We start from the raw sequence: 22,241 nt of genomic DNA on the forward strand, positions 1-22,241 counted from the left end.
ATTGGGGAACGTAATTTCTCTTTATTCTGACACTCTTCGCTCCTGGCTCCCTGGTTCTCGCCTCCTCTCAACCCCTGCCCCGTCTTCCATCTCTCATCTCCCCTGTCTACACTCCTATCTCCCTCTGAATTTCTACATTACCCCACCCCTATTGATCTCCATCCCCTCTACTCCCCCCCCATTCTAATACCTTGTATTATATCACTCATATTGAAATGCACATTGTTTATTTTGTTGCAAATGTTATCTACCCTGTAAAGCACTCTGATACCCTCGGGTCCAGTAGCGCTATATAAAACCTTGGAAATAAATAAATAAATAAATAAACAGGCCGGCAGAGTCACAGTCCTTTCTGCAGCATAGAAGTCCTTTTCCCTGGCAGAGTCTTCACAGGTTCACTGAGGTCCAGTATCTATGCCCAGCTGTGCCCTTTAACTGCACAGAGGCCATGTCCTTCCTGCCCTGGCTTCAGATTCCCTCCAGGGGTTATACAGCCCTTTGTGGGGACAGGACACAACCTATTCAGGTGAAATTAAGGTTGGGTCCAGCTCCTCCCTCCCATCCTGCCAGGATGACCCATCAACTCACACCTATTTGTGTGCGGCTGTCTACAGGGAATACACAAAGCCCAGCTGTCACCCACCCTAGACATGTGATCAGAGACAGGCAGCCGACACCAAATGGCTAAATTAAGATAATGGCAACTTTCTAAAAGTCAAAGGGCCAGATGTAGGTAGCCAAATACCGGTCGGTAACGGCCGATTTCGGCGGTTACCGACCGGTATTTGGCTTTTGACATGTAGGTGGGTCGGAATTTACAGAATCGGTATATTTACCGATTCGGTAAATTTACCACTTCGGTATTTTTCCGAATCGGTAAATATACCGATTCTGTAAATCCATATGTAGGTGGCACAGTTTGCAGTGCCACAGGCCCTTAGGATTTCTTATTTTACCACCCAATCCTATTGGGTGGTAAAATACCGAATTCCAGTGTAGATGCACATCTGTGCATGTACACCTATGCCATGTGACACACAGACATGCCCTTAGGGCATGTCTGTGTGCCACATGGCACACAAGCCTGCATTTGGGGTGCTACAGGGTGTCAAAGTGACCCCCCATTCCCCCTGCCAGGATTCGGTATTTACCGATTCTGTAAATACCGAATCGGTATTTACCATTGATTCCTTTGGGCTTCAAGGCCCATAGGAATCAATGGGAAATACCCATTCGGTATTTACAGAATCGGTAAATACCGACTCTTACAGAATCGGTAATTGTAAAAGTAAAATTACCTACATCTGCCTCCTTCCTATTTACCTACTCTTAAATACCGATTCGGTATGATTCGGTATTTAAGTGTAGGTAAATCGGAATTACCTACATCTGGCCCAAAGTACCCTCAAGAAATTCATTTAAGGGAAATGATTTTCAATAACTTTATCTTATATATAGCGAGTGACATCAAATGACACTTTTAAGGATAACTTAAATAATTTCAACAAAATTAGAGAATACATTGTTTAGAATAATAATTAATTTATTCTCTAATTATGTTTACATTAATTTGAGTAATCCTTAAAAGTGTCATTTAATGTCCCTCTATATATATAAGAAAAGGTTATTGAAACTCATTTCCCCTAAATGAATTTCTTGTAGGCACTTTGAGCTTTCTATCTTTATTACTAAAACCCATATGGGTAGGTTGGGTTGCCCATTATTATAAACTTTCTAAAAGTGGTGTTTTCATAATTGCAATTTAAAATCCGACTTTACCATAAGTTTGGATTTTAAGTTGTGATTCCAGAGACACCAGACTTGAAGGGTTGGTCTCTTCCTGATTAGGAATTCCACTTATAAAATATAACAAGGTAAACCCAATGTTATCCTATGGGAGAGATGAAGTAGTGAAAAACGATTATAATAGTTTTTCACTCCAAGGACATGTAAAACGAAATGGTACATGTCCTGCCTTTAAAATACATTGCATCCTATCCTCTGGAATGTCCAGGGTCTACCTTAGGGGTGATTTATATGTATAACATGGGAAGGTTTGGGCCTGGCAAAATCTTTATTTTATAAATGCTTCAGCCCAGCATTTAATTTCTGTCAACCACGCAGATATAGCTGGGAATTTTGCCAGTTTCCATAACAGTACAGTTTGTCTCTTGGCTAAAAGCACTGCAAGGTCAATAAACTTACATCTGGGTTTTACGTGTCTGGGACAAGATACTAAGCTCAGCAGAACCACCTTTGATGAGCCCTGTCTTACCCATCAGGGTAGTCAAGGAGCTTGGGTCTGTGTCCCCAAGATTTGTACAAACTCAAACTCAAGAGTCACGCTTCTTCCTGTGGTAGGTGCCCAGTGGATGTGGATATGAATACAGTTCACTTCTTAAACTGGTAATATCACTCACAATTTGCATCACAAAAATCTGACACCTCTGTTTAAAAATGGGATGTCCGAATAAGCTAACTAAATATCTCCAAATATGACACCTTAAAAATAACGTCAGGAATTCTAGAATACTCAGGAAGGCAATTCTTCTCTAGCTCCACACAGCAAAAGTCATAACAGAATTCAACATATTCTGAACTAAAGAAACCAGCAGAGAATGGTCACTTCATGGTGGGTATTATCTAACAAGTGCTAATCCCTCTATGTTCCCTCTTCAACTGCCCACAAATTCTGCTTGTCTCAACTAGGGAGTAAGTTTTGAAAAGGATGAGAACGGGATTCCAAGGAAAATCAAGGAGAAGTGCCTAAACCCAAAAGTGTGTAGATGTCAATAGCAGATTTTGAGAAATAGTGTCTTCCCTCAAAATTAAAAAAGTGTTTGAATCCATAGCATGTGGCATTTACCCTACTACTAACCGCACAGTGACACCACACAACATCATCTTAAATGGAGTGGATAGTGTACCATGTATCTGATGATCACAACATAATGTGCTGAACTGGAATGGATTGTCTCAGTGTTGGACCATGATACATATCTGTTTGTAAGCCCCTTCACCAGTTGTTGTGTGTTTTTTTTAAAGCATATATCAAAATCTTTAGCCACTCTTCCACCTCAACCGGACAGACGATGTTGATGTCACGTCCTGTTAGGGCCCATTCATGTTTCAAATTTGCATACATCCTTGTGTCCATGCCTGCCCACGTACTGCAGTTTCTATAGCTCTATGTATCGTTGTCTCCCTCTGTTCCTGTACCCATGCCTCAGTGCCTTCCTGGGTGAATGTCTCTGTGTCACCTTGTGCTCTCTTGCATCCAAGACTTACTATTCAACTGCCCCGCCTTCATGTTTCAGCATGTGCTTGCCTCCCTGGGCCATTGTTCTCTTTGTTCATGCTTCCTCAGGCATCTCGAGATTTGGCGCTTTTCCTGCCCATTTCTTCACTTGCCTGCCTATGACCATGTTTACCATTCTTTGATCCAAGAGTCAAACATCAGTTTCCAACGTCCATGCTACGCTGTCTATTTCTTACTAATCATGCCTGCCTTTTGTATTCTCGGTGCATCTATTTATCAGGGACCTGTCTCGCCATTTTCCTGTGTCTCCCTGCGTCCTTAATTTACGCTCAACATTGTTTGAAAGTACAAATGAATACATTAGTATTTATTTGCCTGTGTCTCCCGGCGTCTTAACTGACGCTCAACATTCTTCGAATGTACAAATGAATCCATAATTTAGTATTTTCAAGTTATGAACGTGTGATGCATAAGTGTAACACGAGATCTAAGAATGCTACACAACTCGTGCGTGCACCACTCTTGCATATTTCTTTTGTGAGGTCAGACTACTTGGGGCGAATCATGAGCAATTGCGCTGGCTCCGAGTCGAGCTGAGCGCCTGTTTGATGCATTTGCAGTGCCCGCTGCCTATCGACCTTGCATTTAACTTGGAACTTCTCTAGTTTATGCATGAACTTCGGACAGCACGAGTCAGAAACAGTGAGCAATAATTTCCTTTTCCTCTCTTTTACAGAGCTGTTCCGTTTGTAGTTAATGCGTTAATTCGGGGAAATTCCGTGTTAAATGTATAGGTTTAGGCACTTCAGACGCATAATTTCAGGAGGTCAGCTCTGCGCTGAGCCAGTGTAACTATAAAAATGAGGTACAACATTTAATCAAAATGAATGGTTCTAAAAACCTTCAATTCAAATTGTCTTTGAATTTCTATGAAATTATTTTGAACTCCACTGAAACGAAAAGTAGCATTTGATCTAAGTTTAAATGTCCCAAAAATTAGATATCTTTTACACATATATTTTTAACTAACATTTTCTAATTTGTCTTTATTAGGATTATTTACTAAGGGAACAGTTCATTTGAAACAAAAAAGACGAGAACAGTTCTACTCAAACAATAAAGTTAAAACGTAGGTAAATATTCACACAGTCGTAATTTGTGGACTATTTGCAATATAATGTACACTTGCCACACCCAACTGTATACGTAAGTGATCCAGGATGACACAGGAATAAGTGGTGCAATACGTGTGGAAACGTAAATTAAATAATCCCTTTTTAAAGGGCGTGCATAGGAGGGAATGTTAATCATTAAAAGTTAACAACAAAGAAATACAATTACATTTTAACACAAAATGATTTGCCAGAAAATTCTTACTGACCACAATGCGTAGACTATTCACACATACGGATATGAAAGTTGACTAATGTAAGAATGAGGCATGAACCTATTACATGTTTACAAAGACATTATAAGAAGCTTAATTACATATGCACTCCAGGGGCATGTAGGTGAACTACATCACCAACGGAGCGGAGGCACACATTAAGTAAGAAGTAGGGAGTGGTTGGTGAATGTGGCATAAAAAACACCAACGATGTGCTCACACCTTTCTGTTCATGCATTTATATTTATTTACTAATGACATCACTCATACCCAATGGGGTATTTTAGTCCTTGTTCATAAGAATGGCACTAAAACGTAATTCTTTCCTGTTACCTCAACTCAATGCCAGAAGGAAGGCCATGAGAAAATACATTGCTCCTAAGTAAAGTAAACATAACGGGTGGACAAGAAGGTGGCTCTTCCTTGCCCTCAGTTTGGCTTTTGAAAAAGATTCGACCTCACTTAATTCTGCTGTTGCTGTTGAAAAAGGCTGCATAGAAATATCTTGCAATATTTTGTTATTTGTATAGATCTCGCTACAGCCAATTTAAGGTTTTGTAAGAAAGAATGAACTTGGTTTTGGGGCAGCATCACTCCTGCCTTGCCCTGGTACAGAATTTACACACTAACACCCAAGGTATTGATTCAAACTCTAACATAACCAGTTGTGTGTAATCTATAACTTATACACCACAGACCTCCAAGAGGTGAAGGATACGGATTTAGGTTTCCTCGTAAAACATCATCTTCAATGTTCCTATTTTTTTATACTTAAGTACTATTTACATTGGTTAAACTCTGATAAAAGTACATAGGCATTTAAGAGCATTTGCTGATTAATGCCACATTACTTTGTTTTGATTGTAACTAAGGAGACCTAGAAGGACACACAGTGAGCAAAGATCATGATAGATATTACCTATAGAACAACACTTTAGTTCTATGGACTACAATGGCATCCTGTAAAGGTAGGTAAGGATTATGGATATGGTTCAGGCCACTTCATTACTCCCATGTCCGTCCTGTCCTCGCCCATTTCATTATAAATGGAGCTAATCATCTCCCGACAGAAAAAAAGGAAAGAGGAATGCTGGGACCCTAACCCCAACCACTCCCACTGGGAGTACATAAGCAATATTTACCCAGCATTCCACCTGTTCTTTTTTTCTGTCTGTAGACAGGAATTGGACGAGGTGCTGGTGTTGCTCCTACTGGGCTGGAGTGGTGTTCCTCTTCGGTCCCTGTCTGGCTGTCTGGCTGTTCTGGACGGGGTGTCTTCTGTGCTGCCTTCCGGCCTGCAGGGCTTGCCCGGAGGCTTGGATGTTTCCAGCCGGCTCTTTGAGGTGTGATCCGACCGGCCTTTTCTGGCTGGTGCGCCGGCCTCCCTGTCAGATCGGGTTGGAGGCCGTGTATTCCAAATGCCTGGCTGGGTGGAAGACGTGCTGCAGTCGCTGTTTCCCTTGCCTTTCTGCCTCGCATCTGTTCTCAGCGTTGAGGTGTAGTTGGTCCTGCTTTGTTCCTGGATATGCGACCGCCTCGGGATACCTGTTGCTGTGGAATGGACTTTGATGCCCCTGGAGTGCCTGGCAACTAGGCTGGTTCCTTTCCTCCTGCCCTGGAGTGGGGCTGATGGTGCACCTTGTGCTGGCTGGAGGGGGGGCCTTGTTTGGGTTTGGGGAGTCTCCTGCCCCCCCTCCTGGGTGAGAACAGCACAGCGGTTTAACTGTTTCCCTCCTCTCTGCTGGGAATTCCCGGTGCTGTGAGCTGGCTGTTGGCACCCACCTCCTCTGTTCTCTGCGGTTCTCCCTGATTGGGAGTCCTCCTGGGTGCCTGGTTCTGTGGGGTATGTCTGTGCAGCCTACGGCCTTAAAACATGATGATTCCTGTTCTCGTCTGCTCCTTGCAGATAAGCCTATGGGCATACCCGCCTTAGGGCACCTGATCGTGTCCGATCTCAGAATTGGGCAAGTTCGGCATGATTGGCACCTGGGTTGGAAACCGCCAGGGAGTGCCAGGTACTGTTGACTTTAAAGTCCCTGTTTGGGTGACCGCCTGTGACTGCCTTGTGCTGCTGGGTTTTTCTTTTAAAGGTGTTGGGCTGCAGGACTTGGATGTCTTTCCCCCGTTGCCCAGGCACTCCTCATTCCTTGGCCCTTCTTTGTGGCCTGTGGCCATGCCGCCCTGTTTGCCCCTGGTCTTGTCTCCTCTTGGGGGTTGCACTGGGTCAGGCCTTGTTCGTGCCTGTGTAGGGGCCCGCCTGGAAATGCCTGCTGCTGTGTGCTTCCTGCTGTCCATTCCCATATTGTGTTTTGGCTGCCTGGGGCTGTTTTTCTCTGGCGCGGTCCTGCAGCTGTTGGGGTTCAAGGCCCCTCCTTTGCCTGGGTTTAGCTCCCCCTGCAATGCCTTGCTGTAGGTGTTTTACTTTCTTTAACCTTGTATGGTTGGTGGTCCGGGGGCTGTCATCTGGTTGCCCCTGGTGTGTTGGCTTGCGGGTGGATCGGTTTGGCCGCTGGCCGTGCCACCTTGGTGCCACCTGCTCTCTTCTGCTCTCTGTAGTTCAGCAGGTTTGGGACTGGTTATGGCTTGGATGGATGTCCACCTCAGTGTCCAGGTGATGTGTACTCTGTGCTGCCTGGGCGCTCGCTTGGGGCACTCCTGGGCTGCCTGGTGGGGCTGTATTTGGGCTGTCTGTGTTGTGGGGCTTGTGCCAGCTGTGGGGTGTGTTCCGCCTGGCGTTCCCCCCTCTTTTCTTCTGGTATATGTGTTCTGCCCGGTCCTGTGAAATTGAGAGGGTGCCCTGTGGACTGTGGCTTGCGAGGCTTCAGTCTGATGGGTGGCTGGTCCCTCTGCAGTCGGGTCCTGTTCCTTGCAGTGCTGGGGTGTTCCTGCCGTTTGTGGCCTCCACTCGTGGTTCCGACTGGGCCAGTCTTTGCCTGTCCGCCTGCTCCTGTCTTCTCTGCATGACCCCCATGGGCCATCGCTTACTGAGGGTGTCAGTCTGTTGGCGTGCACCCCCCTACCCCTGTTTGGGGTGCGTTCACCTGGTGTTTGTCTTGCCCCTTTGGGTGCCTACCTGCCTTGCTGCTGGTTGTCCAGGAGCTTGGCCCTATTGTTCGGGCAGGGTCTTGTGCCTCTGGCTCCTCTGCTCCCTCCTGTTCCTGGGCTGTTATCCTTCTGCCGGCGGCTCTGTTTTCTGGGTCAGAGTTTCGCTGTTTGGGCTCTTCCTGCTTTGGGTTGTAGTTTTGGTGCTGTCCCTCTTCCGTGCACAACTGACTGCTGGTCTGGTTATAGGGTTTTGGGCCAGGCTGTTCAGTTCTTGGTTGGGCTGGGCCACTGGTCTGGTGCCTTGCTTGTGTTTCAGTTCTGCGTTGTCTGGTGGTTCTGTGCCAGGGGTCTTGGCCGGCCTCCCTGCCCTTTGCTTTTGCCCGTGCTCTGCATGGGCCTACTCCAGGTGCGGGTTGGGCCGCCGGGTCCTCCTGCCAGGGTGGGTTGCTTGGCTTCGGCCTTGGCTTCCTGGCCACTTTTTGTGCTCTATTGCCTCGGTTGTGGCTGGTTTCCGGATGTACGACGTTACAACGCAATAAAAATGATCGCGGTACATCACAACGCATCTTTTACACCGCAAGTCGTTACCACGACTTGCGCTGTAGGGTGCTGGACTTAGGAATAGTAAGATTTACTATTCCAACTCCAGCCTACGTACAGTAGGGAAGGTGTTGGAATAGTAAATCTACTATTCCTTAGTCTAGAGCGCCCTCCAGCGCAAGTCGTGGTAATGACTTGCGTTGTATAAGACGCGTCGTAATGGCACCGCGGTGTTTTGACCGTGGTGTAAAGGTTGTAGACCCTGGTTTCCTTGTCTTCTGTCTTGGGGGGTTTTCTCCTCTGCTCCTGCCCTCCCTTAGTGCGTGCTGGGCCATGGAGTTTGTGTGCTTGTACGGTCGGCTTGGCTTCCGCCCTGGCTTCCATTGCTTCTGTGGCTTGACTGGTTTTGGGGGGGGGAGGGGTTTCTCCCCTCTGCGATTGAGGGTTTCATGGTTGTGGCTGTTGGCCTTGTCCTGCACCTTCCAGGCCTGTGTGGTTCCGTGTTAGTGGCCTCTGGTCTTTCCTGGCCTGTCTGTAGTTTGGTCGGCTGGCTTCTTGGTCCCTATGGGGGCGTCTCTGGCTGGTTTGTTCTTTCTGTCATATCTGGTTTTGGCCCATCTGCTGCTGGTGTTGGGGCTCGCTTGGGGTGTTCCCTAGGTGTGGTCTTCGTGGCCACTTGGTCTGCTCTCTGTTTGGTTGGGGGGCCCGTTGTGCCTCTTCTCTGATGGTCGGTGTGTGCCTTCTCCAGGGCTGTGGTTTCCTGCTCTGGTCACCCCCGGGTTTGCGTTTGAGGTGTCCTACTGGGGCTGTGTTGTTTTGGGTGGGGTCTTCCCTGTTGTTTCCCTTTCTTCTTTGGATTGCCTTGGTCTCAGTGGCCTATGGGGTTTGCCTAGCATGAACGTGCTGTTCTGGCCTTTTGTGTCTGTTCGGATTGGGTAAGGGTCTAGTGGTTTCCACCCTTTTGTCTTTCCTTTGGTGGGGCTCTGTTGATGACCTTGTTCATTGTGGGGTGTTGGGCCTAATGGTATTCTGGTCTCTGGCTCTTTCCCTGTCCTTTCCCTTTCAGTTGGGGTCTGGCTGCCTGGTCCTCCTGGTTGGCCTTTCAATCTTTCGGAGGCTGGGTTTCTTTTGCTTGCTCAGGCCTGCTTTTTCTGGCTCTTTGGACATTTGTGGGGTGGCGTTTCGGGGGTTGTGTTTGTGTTTCCACAGCTTTTTTGTGTGTGCCTTGGCCTGTCCCTGGACACCCGCTCTGGCTCTGTCTCCTGGGCTGTGTGCTTGTCGGTTGCCCTGTGTCGGCTCCGGTGGTTGATGCTGGCCGTTTTTCCCTGAGGCTTTGTCAGCTTCTGTGGGGTTTCGGTGGCAATATCCTCTGGGCTCTCTGGGGGCCAGGTCGTTCTGGTTGGGGGGGCTGGTGCCTGGCCAGTACTTCCCCCCTTCCTGGTTTGGTCTGGGTGGTCCTACCCTTGGTTGGTCCTTTGGGTTTGTGCCTTTGCCCTGTTGGCTGGCCCTATCCTCTTTCTCTTTCGGGTTGGTCTCTGGTGGGGCTGCCCCGTGGTGTTGGGGTTTGGCCTGCGGTTAGCCCTTTTCGCCCTTCATGCCTGGTTGTGAAGGGGACTGTGGGGTCTTCCTTTCTGCCCCTTGTCTTTTTTGGGGGTTTCTTGTGTGTCCTTTTGGCTGTCGGAGCTTCCCTTCTGTTCTTGGTGGGGCTCGCTCTGTGTCTGTGCTACTGCCGGGTCCGTGTGGCGGCCTGGTGGTGCGGGCGCCCTTCTGGGTTATTTGTGTCCTTCTGGGGCTTTGTCTTCTCTGCTCCACTGGGTTCTGATGGTGTTTGTTGCTTTAGCCCCTGCTTCCCTTCTGGGGCTTTGCCTTTGGGGTCTCTGTGGGGTGCCTCCTATTCGGCTTTGGTTTCTTGGCCTGGTCACCTTTGTGGCATGCTCCCATCCATTTGGCAGATTAGGGTTTGCCTTTTCTTGAGGCCTGGGTGCTCTGTTTCTCACTTCTCTGGTTGGTTGCCTCCTTGGTGTCACTGTCACCTTCAGTTGTCCGTGGTCCTGGTTTCTGGTCCTTGGTTGTGTTCCTGTTGGCCTGTTTCTTCCATGTGTGGCCTCCTCGCTGTCCCTCTGTTTTTGACGACCTCTGGTGTTTTTTTCCTTTTTTTAGGGGGGTTCTCCTGCTTTCTTGTTGGCTCGGGGGGGTTCCTGGTGTGTGTTGACTGCCCTCTGTGGGTTTATCTCTTCTTCATCTTGGTAGTTTCCTGCTTGTTTTTGGTGGGTGCGACCCTGCGTTTTGGTGGGGTGATTTCCTGGCTGGGTGCTCTGCCTGTTGTTTCCTGTGCTTCTCCCTTTTGCTTCTCTTGGGTTGCTGTCTTTGGTGTAGTTTCCTTGGTAGGCTTGGGGTTTTTGGAAGGCAGGGTTTCTGGCATTGGTATTTTCCACTGGTCTTGAATGGGACGAGGACAAGAGGGACCTGGGGGTAATGCCCTATTACTTACAGGTATTCTTCATTACTCCTGGTCCCTTTGTCATCGTCCCATTCAGTACATCCCGCCCTCCCTCCCAGACGGTCGACCTTCCTGTTGGGGCTTGGTAGTTCAGGCAGAATATTGGGTAAGTACTGCTTATATACTCCCAGTGGGGTTCCGGCATTCCACTATTCTTTTTTTCTGTTGCAAGATTATTATCTCCACAATGTCATGAATGGGACGAGGACAAAGAGATTAGGAGTAATGAAGATTACTGTTAAGTAATAGGGCGTTGGGGCTCTTTTTGTTTAAACTTGGAATTATGCTATGTAACTGATAAGTCAAGTCTTTACACCATACGTTAGGATGACAAGACCAGTGCGAGATTTCCAGCGACTATGTAAACGATTTCTGATTACCTTCAGTGTTATTTAAAACCTGAATGCTTCTCATTGATTCTCAACCTGGTGAGACACTGCCCACACTTGTGTTACTCCCTTTAGGTTTGCTTCAACTTTGTTTGTGATTTTATACCGTCTTCTTCCGGTTCAACTTCATCCTTGTTTCGGAAGTCTTCTGTCTTGTCAGGTTTGGAGTTTACATTTTTTTCAGTACAGCTCAGGAGAAGCTAAGACAACAATGCATTGCAGTTTATTTGATTCAATGAAAGAATACTTACGAGCTCAATGAAAAGGTGATACAGAGCGGAGACAACGGAAAAGGTGATTGTCATGCTGAAATGAAAACTATCTACCCAGATGTAGTTTACATATGCATCTAATAATACCCCAAAACTATATGGAGTTCTTTCCTGCTGGTATTTGCAGAGGCAATATGACATTTCCTATACGGATCGTAGATGGGTAGTGTAGCACGGAGCATCCTTTCAAATCAGAAAACCTTGGAGGTTCTGTGAATAAATGTAGAAACCATAGTGCACATTCTGAGTGAGAGCAATGGAAAAACTCCCTATCTCCAGAAGAAGTGTTAAATCTACAGCAGAATCTCATGGCAGTATTTCCTTCAGTGGAGGAGTGAAGGTAGCGGGTTTAGTTGTTCTACAGAAATCTAATGATTTAGCAATTAAAATGTTCCCAATGTTACTTTCGAGTATATGAAATATTGTAATGGATTGTATCTTTTTTTTACATATTTTTTGCTTGCACCTCTAATAACTAATTTACATGTATGAAACCATTGCTTCATGAGGCCATTCACAAATTCTGCTCAAATACAAATAGTTTTTCCTCTTTGAGAGACTGCTACAAAATTATCCCTAGTTCTTAAGGTCTGTCCTGCACTGAAATTGAAGGTCATGTGTTAGACTTAGCATCCTTGGCATGGTTTACCCTGACCTTTTTCCTATGTCTCCTGTGTTGACTGTGTGCTGCATTTAGTTTTTGCTGGTTTTGGTACTCTGGGCACTTTGCTATTGCAGCGTTGTGATTTGCTTAGGGGAGGAGAGGGAGAATGCCTGCTGCCTGCTTCCTGCAAGAAGCAGAGAGAAGGAGATGTAACGCAGGACCAGAGGTGAAGGTAAGTTTTAAGGTTTTTTTTATTATATAAATTAAAGTGCGACCACCTCCCCGCACGAGCCCTGCCCCCCCACCCACGAGTCATGCCGGCCGCAACTGTATGTAAGTCACCTCTAAGGTGTGCCCAAGGTACAGTCATGGGCAGGGTGCAGTGTATGTTAAAGGTAGGACATGCTCTGGTTTGTTTTTCATGTCTTGACAGTGAAATACTCTGTATTTTGTTTTTCACTATTGCAAGGACTAGCTCTCCCACAGGCTATCAGTGGAGCTGCCTTGTAACATTTTACAAGTGTAACTTTAAATTGGGAACGGCTAGAGATTTGGAGTTTAGGCTCCCTGAGCTTAGAATTTAACAACACATCTTTTAGTAAATTGTGTGTTAAAAAATGCCAATTTTAGGAAATGGACATTTTCTTGTTTAACTATCCTGTATGCCTCTGCCGGCTTGTGGATTCACTCCAGATAGTCACACAAAGGGAGCTGAGATGTCCCTTGCATATGCTGAGGGGCCATCCCATCTATTTTATTTTCATTGCTTCGTTTCAGGTATGCATATGCTGTTAAGTAACCTTGAGATGAGGAACAAAGGAAAAAACAAATGTAGTGTGTTTGTATTTATCACTTATAATACCCATCAGTCCAAATCCAGCCCAAGCGCTGCTGATGAAAATGTTTGTCAGGTAGACAAGGCATGTTTCGATAGCTTCCCTTCCTTACAGGAAACAGAGTTACAGACATTACAATGAAAAACATTCTATTCCATACAATAAAACTATAGGCAGTTTCCCTTCAAAGACAACTTTTCAGGAAACTACTGCCTGTTTTAGAGCCATTGGTTACACTTTTTTAATACAAGTGGAAACTAAGTACTGCTGTTTTCTTTCAAATAGTGCAAGGTTTAGACTATAAATTTGAAGTAGCCATGATCATTCACAAATGACAAACAATCTTTAACAGTTTCCAAAGATAGTCAATTAATTTTCTAAGGGAAATTCAACTTCTTTCTACATTAGGAAACAACTATAATTTCTGTTTTACAAATATTCATGTTTAAATTATGGTTTTCTGAAACTCTTTTACATTTTATGATGTTATTTTGCAGTCATGTGGGAGCCTCATCCATTAAAATCAAAGTATCTGCATTCATCAAAATGCTGAAAGGATGACCTCACAAACTAAGCGCTTTATTATGATGGCTATTGTATCGGGCAGGTGTCTGATGGACTACATGTCGGTAGTTCCACCTGCCCAAGTACAACACACCCGCTATGAAGGCATTCGGAAAACTGCTCTTTTGCATTGCGGCTTGTGCTGCGGCCCTAGAAAAAGGGGGCAGTACATGTTACAATGCAAAAGAGCATTTTTCAAACATCCATGCACTATGTGGTGCCTGGCACACAGTGCATGGATGTTTGGGGTGGCCCATGATGGAAAGGGGTCCTGCTAGGGGCCCCCAAAATCCAATTCTGTCTGCCTTTACATAGCAGTCGGGCTGTCATGTAAAGGTGCACAGAGGTGAGTGGGGACACTACATGTGCCCCAAGGGTCACTTTTCAGTGGCCCATGAAGGATGGGCCCTGTTTGATGCCCCCAATATACCTTTTGAACAACCTTTTAATGATGGTGTTTCTACCATGAAAAGGCTGTCGGAATGAGATATTGTAATTCTGCTTTATGGAGCTTTGGAAAGAAGTAAAACAAATCAATATGCTATTGAAGATGGACAATGTTTTAGTTTTTGTTTAGAGCAGAAAATAAGTTAGAGGGCGGAATATTTTCCGGGACAGGACAATGTTGTGACAGACTGGAATTCGAGGTATCTCAAGGATTTCAGCAATTGGAAGCTGAATGTTCTATACTTCCAAAGGATATTTCATGTTTGGGGTTGACTGGATGTGGATTTATTTGCTTCAAGGCTGACGTACCAATTGGAAAGTTATTACATCTGGAAGACGAGGACCGAAAACAAAAATTTTCACTACCAGTTCTGAAAGTAATATTTGTTTGGGAACACAGACATTTGGGACCTGTTTCACAAAGGTCCTCCACACTCATGGCGGAGGCCCCAGAGTCTGGGCGGAATCTCCAAAATGAGAATTCTCATAAGTGTGGAGTGTCGGGCCTTCGCCACGAGTGTGGAGGCCCTTTGTGAATCAGGCCCTTGGTGTTGTAATTGAGGAAAACTGTTTGTTGACAGAGAATATTTTTTTTAAAAACTGAACTGTTTTTAGATTATTTTCAGCATGGAGGTTTTCATTTTTTACGAGCTAAAAAAAAATGCTTTGCTGTCGCTAAGTGGCTGTTTTGAAAATAATCTCCTCAAAGGATCACACTAACATTTGAGACCTCCAGTGTTTTATATTGATGCATTTTACCTTTTCTTTAAAAAAAATCATAAATCATAATCTCAGAGGCAGCTCCTCCACTATGACGGAGAAGCATCGCCGCACTGCTTTTAAGCAATGCGAGGAAGAAGAAACATAAAATGATAATAACTTAAAGTTATTATCATTTGATGCTTCTGCTGCTTTGCGGGCGGGCAGACGGGGCTGCTCTGCTCTCGGTGCAGGGCAGGGGAGTAGTGGTTTGCCCACTACTAAGTGCGCAATGACTGTTTGGTCGGCCCTCTCCGGCCGCCCAAACCAGTCATGCACACTTTCCCGCTACTCCATGCCGGCTGCATTACAGCCTGCATGGAGAACATGCCCACCCCTCCAGCCCCTGGCTGAGCACTGTGCCATGACGCTCAGATCAATCACAAAGCTGCATTGCAGCATGTGATTCGCTTAGGGGAGGGAGCCTGGCTGCCTGTCTCCTGTTCCTGAATTTGGAGGCAGGAGAGCAGGACCTGACGGAAAGGTACTTTTTTTTATTGCCCACGCTCGACCCTTCACCTCCAGCCACCCCTGCTCCCTCCCCGCCATCCCCGAGCCATGGCGGCCACCACTGCAAAATCTTCTTGACCAACTTTTATGTCTCAGAAACAGAAGCCCATCTCTGCCTAAAGAACTACACTGAATAAGAATAAAAATAAGAATAAAGACACTTATATGGAACAGGCCATCATTTGGTCGGCCTCATGGAGAATATACCAGGCGGTAATCATTACCAAACTAAATGAAACCTATTACCCCCAGGGTATACGCCAATTTCTAAAATGGATGCATCAGTCTATTTAGCTATCTTAGACGCTAACTCAGAGCCCCTCTTTTCTAGTTTCCTACAGGAACAGAAATCATCCACCATGTGCTAATAAATAGTCACTTTTTTACCTCACAGGCAGCCCACAGATAGAAGTACAAGTATAATGAAAAGGACATGTCAAAGGGTCAGCTATCCATGGCCAATTTAATCGATATGAAAATTACAAGACGCATGAGAAGTACTTCTTTTTCAAAACTTTGAAATTCTGGTTTAGTGAAGTCCAGATGTATTGAAACAACACATTATCAATAAAGCCTGAGAGTGAGGCAGCATTGGCAAAGTCAATGGGTCAAGCATATATCTGAAAATTCTACCTATATAATTTGTGTGAAATTTTGAATAGGCACATGCATGAATGCATGATTCAGTCCATGGTTAGATGAATGGGTTTATCGACGGATGGATAATTATGTGCACAGATGGAAATATTTACCAAGGGACTGACTCATTCATGAATTCATGCACTCTTCTATCCAGACTGCCGTACATGCACAAACTCATGGGGTAAATAAAGAGACATTTTCTGTTGTTAGCCAGGCCTTTTGGTTTTGCCAATGCTTATTAGGTCATATTGTAATTATGTTTTCTTACCTGTTGCTCGCATCACTGAGGAAGCGTATTAAGGAGTCCAGGTGAAAGTCTGCAAGCGGAAACAAGCGTTAAGTCTATCAGCAAGGTATCACTGATGAAATATGACAATTGTGATATTTATGGCATACGTTTATCCTTTGTCAATAAAAACTAAAAGCAAAAATATTGTATATGAATATAAACAGATAATAGTGTGCACCTAAGGGAATTGCTGTACATTCGATTCTTAAACACACAAAAGGGTCCAAGTCAGACAAACATTCTCAAGACAATACATTATCCCTGCTAAGCGTTAAGTGTTATCCGCCATCATTAACCATATGGGTGTATATATATATGAACAACAACCAACTGATGCACCAAAGTTGGCAGGTAGACTGATCCCCCTGTTGATGTTTGCGGATGACACCCTATTAATATCAAAGACCCAACAGGGACTCCAAAGAGCCATTGGAGTTTTTGAAACATTTTGCGCAGACCATGGTCTTGTTATTAATACAAGTAAAACAAAATTTATGGTACTGCACAAACGGAAGCATATAAGAGGGAAGGTCACCATGGACGGGGTTCAATTAGAACAGACCCAGGTTTTCAACTACCTGGGCATTACCCTGTCATATAATCTAGATTGGAAGCAGCACATTAATCAGCTAGCTACAAGGCATGCACAACTGACAGGAGCACTCATCAAGGAATTATTCTCTTCTTACACCAGACCTATCAGTCCAGTTTTAAAGATCTATAACGTGAAGGTTGGAGCAGCAGTCCTTTATGGGGCTGAACTTTGGGGGCCAAGTAATCTTACTAAGTTGACGGTAGCTCAAAATAAATTTTTCCGCAACATAACTGGCCTGCCAATATCAACCCCTCTGTTACCTCTCCACTACGACTTGGGATTCCATAGCTTTGAGGACCTGGCCAGGTACAGATCAGTAGCCTACTGGAGGAGGTTGTGGGTTACTCCAGAACTTTCTCAGTACGCTCAGGGCTTCCTTGAGGTCAGAGCCTTGGATAAAAACCGAAAATTAACATGGATGAGAGAGGTTAAAACGATCTATATGGCTATGGGTCTGTCCCAATTATGGGTCGACCCTGAAAGTAATGCTTTCCCACCCAAGAAAACACTTCGAGATATCTATTGGAACATGGTTGAGATAAAGTGTATTGGTAGTCGTATTGATCGATCTTTTACTACTGAGTTCCTAGATCTCAAGCATTCACCGGCTCTAGAATTGTATTGGGACTGGATTACCGTCCCTGGAGATCGCAAGAAGTATCATCAGTTGCGGGTGGGGACACTTCCTTTAAATGCTCTAACTGAAAGATGGTATAAGAATCAAGACTCGAGGTGCCCCTTCTGTCCTGACCAAAAAGAAAATATTGGTCATGTGTTGTTTGCCTGCCCTGAATATAATGCCCCCAGACGATCATGGCTAAAACCGATTTGTGCCCAGATGGGCTTTAAATCTGCGAATGAAGCTGTTAGGATCTTAAGATCTGATACATCGCAACCAATTGTAATAGCCATGTCTAAATTTCTCCACTGGATGTGGATTATTCGGGCGCGTAAAATGAGCCTGGAATAATCTAAGGGCAAGTTGTTATATGCTGCTATTCAAGTGTTTACATTGTATTAACTAAAGGATACATTACGCATGCTGTGAAAAGTAACTGATATATTTTGCACTGACAGATTTCGATTCCCTTTTTTATAATTGTCTTAATCTTTTAAATGTAGTATATTTTAAACTTATGTAAATAAGGATGAGTTAGGCTGCTATTTTAATAATATGTGAAATGACTTATGCTGGATCTTGACTTTGTTTTCTGTTATGTGGGATGTGGGGGATAAAATCAAACAATTTTTTTAAATTATGTAAATGTCTTTTATGATTGAAAAAAATCGAATAAAGACTTTTTTTAATTGAATTGACAATTGTGATATTTATGGCATACGTTTATCCTTTGTCAATAAAAACTAAAAGCAAAAATATTGTATATGAATATAAACAGATAATAGTGTGCACCTAAGGGAATTGCTGTACATTCGATTCTTAAACACACAAAAGGGTCCAAGTCAGACAAACATTCTCAAGACAATACATTATCCCTGCTAAGCGTTAAGTGTTATCCGCCATCATTAACCATATGGGGTTAATTTATCCGAGCAGATTCTGTGCAGGGGAAACCCCCACTGGAATTCCAGAACCACTCGAGAGTGTGGGGCCGGAGGTGGAGCGTTAAGGCACCTGTGGAGAGCAGTGTGTGCGAGGAAGCATAAGGACGGTTAAGGAGGGGCATAGGTACAAGGGCACACCTATTAGGGAAAAACTGTGTTAACTGACCACACGAATGCCACAGGAATTAAGAACAAGCATTTGCAATGCAAACTGACCTCGCATTTGTGAAAGTTAGAGGCTTTGGCGCTGTAAATGAGTATGTCTTTTACCCATGTGTTTTCGATTAGAGTGGATGTATGTGGTGTGGAGTTGAATTTTGTGGTTTAGAATTGTTAGTTGTGGAATTGTGTGGAGTGGATTTGTGGAGTGAAATTATGTGGCATAGTGTGTAATGGAAACATGCGCATAATAATTATGTGGTATTGAGTGTAGTGGGATTATGTGGAGTAGGATTGTGTGTCAGAGTGTAATTATGTGGAATGGTATTTTTTTTGGTATGTTGTGGAGTTTAAGTGAAATGCTGTTGAATTATGTGGCATGATGTGGAATTCTGTGGTGTGAATCGGATGTATGTGGTGTGCTGTGTAATTGTGTTGTTGAGTTGAAAGATGTGGTTTGTTGTCGAATAATGTGGTATGGAATGGAAATGTGTAGTGTTAAATTGTGTGGCGTGGAAGTGTGTTGTGCTGAGTGAAATGGTGCTGATTGGAATTATGTAGCATGGTGTGGAGTGTATTTATGCGGATTTTGCTACCAAGTTTAAAAATGATGAAACATAATACAAATAAAGGCAGACTTTGATTGCACACACATTCACAAAATCTTATAATATGCAAAGACGAATCCAAATATCAAAAAGAAAACATGCAGAGTCAACCTCTAGCGGCATTTGTGTTCAGGAACTCTACGGGGTGCTTGAACAATGCACATTTATAGGGAACATTCTTCCAGTAGAAGGAAGCATGTTTGCCTTAGTCCCCTAACCAATAAGGGGAGAGTTTGAACTCCTCAGCCAGCAGCCAAGCGAAGTACAGATGGTGCTAATTTATAGCTCCTAGAGAGGAGGGAGCTGAGAGGAATAGACAAAAACGGAAATGGGGAGGAAGGGGCTAGTTAGACATGGCCTTACTGCTCTAGTTCTAATGCTATCCTACTGGGTCAAGAAGGGGAGGTGGAGAAAGATGCGTAACACAGTGGTGCTGGAGATGGGCAGACACACTTTGGCTTGTGTGGTGGCATTGTTTTGGTAGTGGGTGAATCTCTTGGTTTCTAAGTTATGTAGCCCCAGTTTAGACTCCGTCAGTGTTGATGATGCTGATGGTGGTTTGTTGGTGATCAAGAAGCTACTGTCTCACAGGTGTGCAGAACACTAGCTTAGACTCTGGTGCTGGGGTTTAACTAATAGTGGCAGGCACTGAATGCCTCTGAGGTCAGTAGGCACTCTACACTGGGCTCTGTAATGGCTTTCTAGCGAGACAATATCCGGAGAACTCCGGAAGTGAGGGAGGAGGCTGAGCAGGGCAGCGCAGGAAGGAGGAGGCATTGATGAGATAGTTTAAGGCAGGCTTAATTCCAAATCACTTAGCAGCAAAAGCAAGGCAGACTTATTATTTACCGTCTGGTGAAAACTATAGCAAGATGCACTAAGAGACATAAATAATGTTTTCTCAAAATGCCAGTTCTTAATTTATCACAGGAGGATGTGGCTCACTTAGTTGAACTCAAGAACAATACAAAACAATATTTCAAACCTTTGACAAATGCACACATTGGAACAGTTCAAACCTCATTTCACAGTCCACATTATCCAGTAATCACTTCTAATATAATTGTCAGCGCGTGCAGTTGAATAAAGTAAGTGCCAGGTTGGAACTTTGTGTAACCAAAATAGTGACAGAAATATTGAGGTCTAGAGTTCCCCATTTGAAAGAGCTGCTGACGTTCAGAGAGGAAAGTGGAAGATATTTTACAATGATGAACTTTCAGATCTGCTGCCAAGTAAACACAAAACTGTATCTTCAGTGAGATGAGCCCTATTAACTTCAACTACATTTAGAATAAGCACATTGGTAGGTATTTATTCACTGGGCATACAACAACAATAACCATTGCACTAAGTGTGACTTAAAGTCTTCTCCAGCCCTCATTACACTTCTACCAATAGTGAAGGTAAAAATCCCTGCATTTTTTGCTTCACATTGCCATCCAAGAACACTAACTAATCATCCCTATATATGTCCACTGATACAGACATCAGGAAAGTAACATGGTTAAGGGCTTGACAGCTGCTGCAATACCACAAGCACTAATGTTGCTAAGTCTCACTATTAACTCAAGTTTAAGGATACTTACATTTTCCACCGCCCTTCTACATAGACTCAAATAACTTGGCAAAGTGGTGACATCCTAGAATAAACCTTCTCCCCATGCCTAAACACATCTAACAGAAATGCAAGCGTGTTGCCTGGGACTACACAATATGCCAAGAACCTCTTCCGTGTACCACAGTATGAAAATACAGAGTTACACTAATCAATCAATTAATACGCCTTTATTCGATTTTAAAGTTGTAGCGACACAAGAGCAATGAGAGGGTTAAAATGCATACAGTTAAAGCAGCCAGTAATACTGCAAAGATTAAACTTCAGGGGGCCGATTCACAGAACTAATCTGAGATAAAATCCTAAACTTACTACTTGTGGTATTCACAGAAGGCATTTAGAAGTAGTAAAGTTAGGACTCCTAACGTTACTAATACTAAACTGAGACAAAATCCTAACTTTACGACTTTCGGTATTCACAAAAGGCATTTAGTAGTAGTAAAGTTAGGAATCCTAACTTGCTCCCTCTATCAAACAGACTCTAAAGCAAACAACGTGATTGTCCAAAAACTGCAACTAGAGTAATGCGTCACCTGCATTTTCCGAATTTTAAAGACTTTCAAAAAGGTTTTAAGTAATACATAAAATATGGACTATAAATTGTACAGAAGAACATAAAGTGCATCAAAGATTGATCAGACAGCCCATCACACAGTCAAGCCAATGCAAAGCTTCCAAAGGCACTCTGATCCTCCCAAAAACACAGACGCTGCCACACTGTACCCGCTCTATAACGATACTGTGAGCAGCCTCTGTGTCTGGTTGAATTCTTGAAATCGGAGTTCAACCACCTGCTTATCGTCTTTGGGTAGAGAGGAAGGTGATTCAATTTTATCCAGCAAACCTCAGTCTTTCAGGGTGCTTTACACATAGCACAGCCAGGGGGTCGACAATCCCTACTCAAGTCGCAGGCAGTCGCGTATGACCTCCTTGTTCAGACTCATCTTCTTATTCGCCCAGATCTTAACCCACAGGAAAAGAGGGGACAACTTCACTTGCCCCAAGATATACTATAAACCAAACTCTGAGCAAATAAGAAAGTGGGAGCTGGTAGGAGAAATACTTGAGAGCCTCCTACATATGTGGTGTTCTTCAGTTGTAGAGGGATAAGGTTAGAATATCCCCGGATCCCTGCTCCATACTGAGCAAATCTGTGACAGGGAATGCTGTTCATCAATGATGCCCAGAGAAAGACTTGCAAACTGTTTGTGTATTGATGGATACTTTTAATGTTGTTATACAGCAGTGTTCCTCTAGAGTCCAAGTAACAATTGAATAGAGTAAGTGCCAGGATGGAACTGTGTGTAACCAAAATAGTGTTACCACAGTGCGAAAATATGGAGTTACACCTGTGGCGTATGTCAAGGATGGTACCTTTATGCAGCCCTAATTGCATGAGCGTCTGTGATTATCTGTCCTCCATTTCTACTGCCAGACAGTACCAAGAGTGAGCTGGATGTGACCAGTTTTGATGCTGCAAGTAGCCAAGTATTGCTTTCCAGTGATAAGAATAAGATATTAAACTGCACAGCTGTGATAAACACATGGATACTCAATGTATATGAATAATTACAAGATCAGCAAGAGGTGCATTGGCAAACTATTAATGAAAGTATTACCACATGAAAAACTACAATGACCCTAATGCATTGACTATT

At 44.1% G+C, this 22,241-nt stretch overlaps 1 protein-coding gene across 5 annotated transcripts in view; it reads right to left on the reverse strand.

Moving 5' to 3' along the window:
• The window catches only part of FAM3D (FAM3 metabolism regulating signaling molecule D), a 417,220-nt gene that overhangs the window by 260,470 nt on the left and 134,509 nt on the right, over positions 1-22,241 (reverse strand). For 3 of the 5 annotated variants that reach the window (XM_078661511.1, XM_078661509.1, XM_078661510.1), the window contains exon 2: positions 16,023-16,071. The exons of 1 other annotated variant lie outside the window; for it this stretch is intronic. In XM_078661511.1, the coding sequence (XP_078517637.1) occupies positions 16,023-16,035 (13 nt within the window). In that variant the 5' untranslated portion in view covers positions 16,036-16,071. Of the gene's footprint in view, positions 1-16,022; positions 16,074-22,241 lie in introns of all 5 variants that reach the window. One more of the 5 variants, XM_078661512.1, reaches the window with a different exon arrangement.

This window comes from Lissotriton helveticus, chromosome 9, assembly GCF_964261635.1.
Source record: "Lissotriton helveticus chromosome 9, aLisHel1.1, whole genome shotgun sequence".
NCBI classification, from domain to species: domain Eukaryota; kingdom Metazoa; phylum Chordata; class Amphibia; order Caudata; family Salamandridae; genus Lissotriton; species Lissotriton helveticus.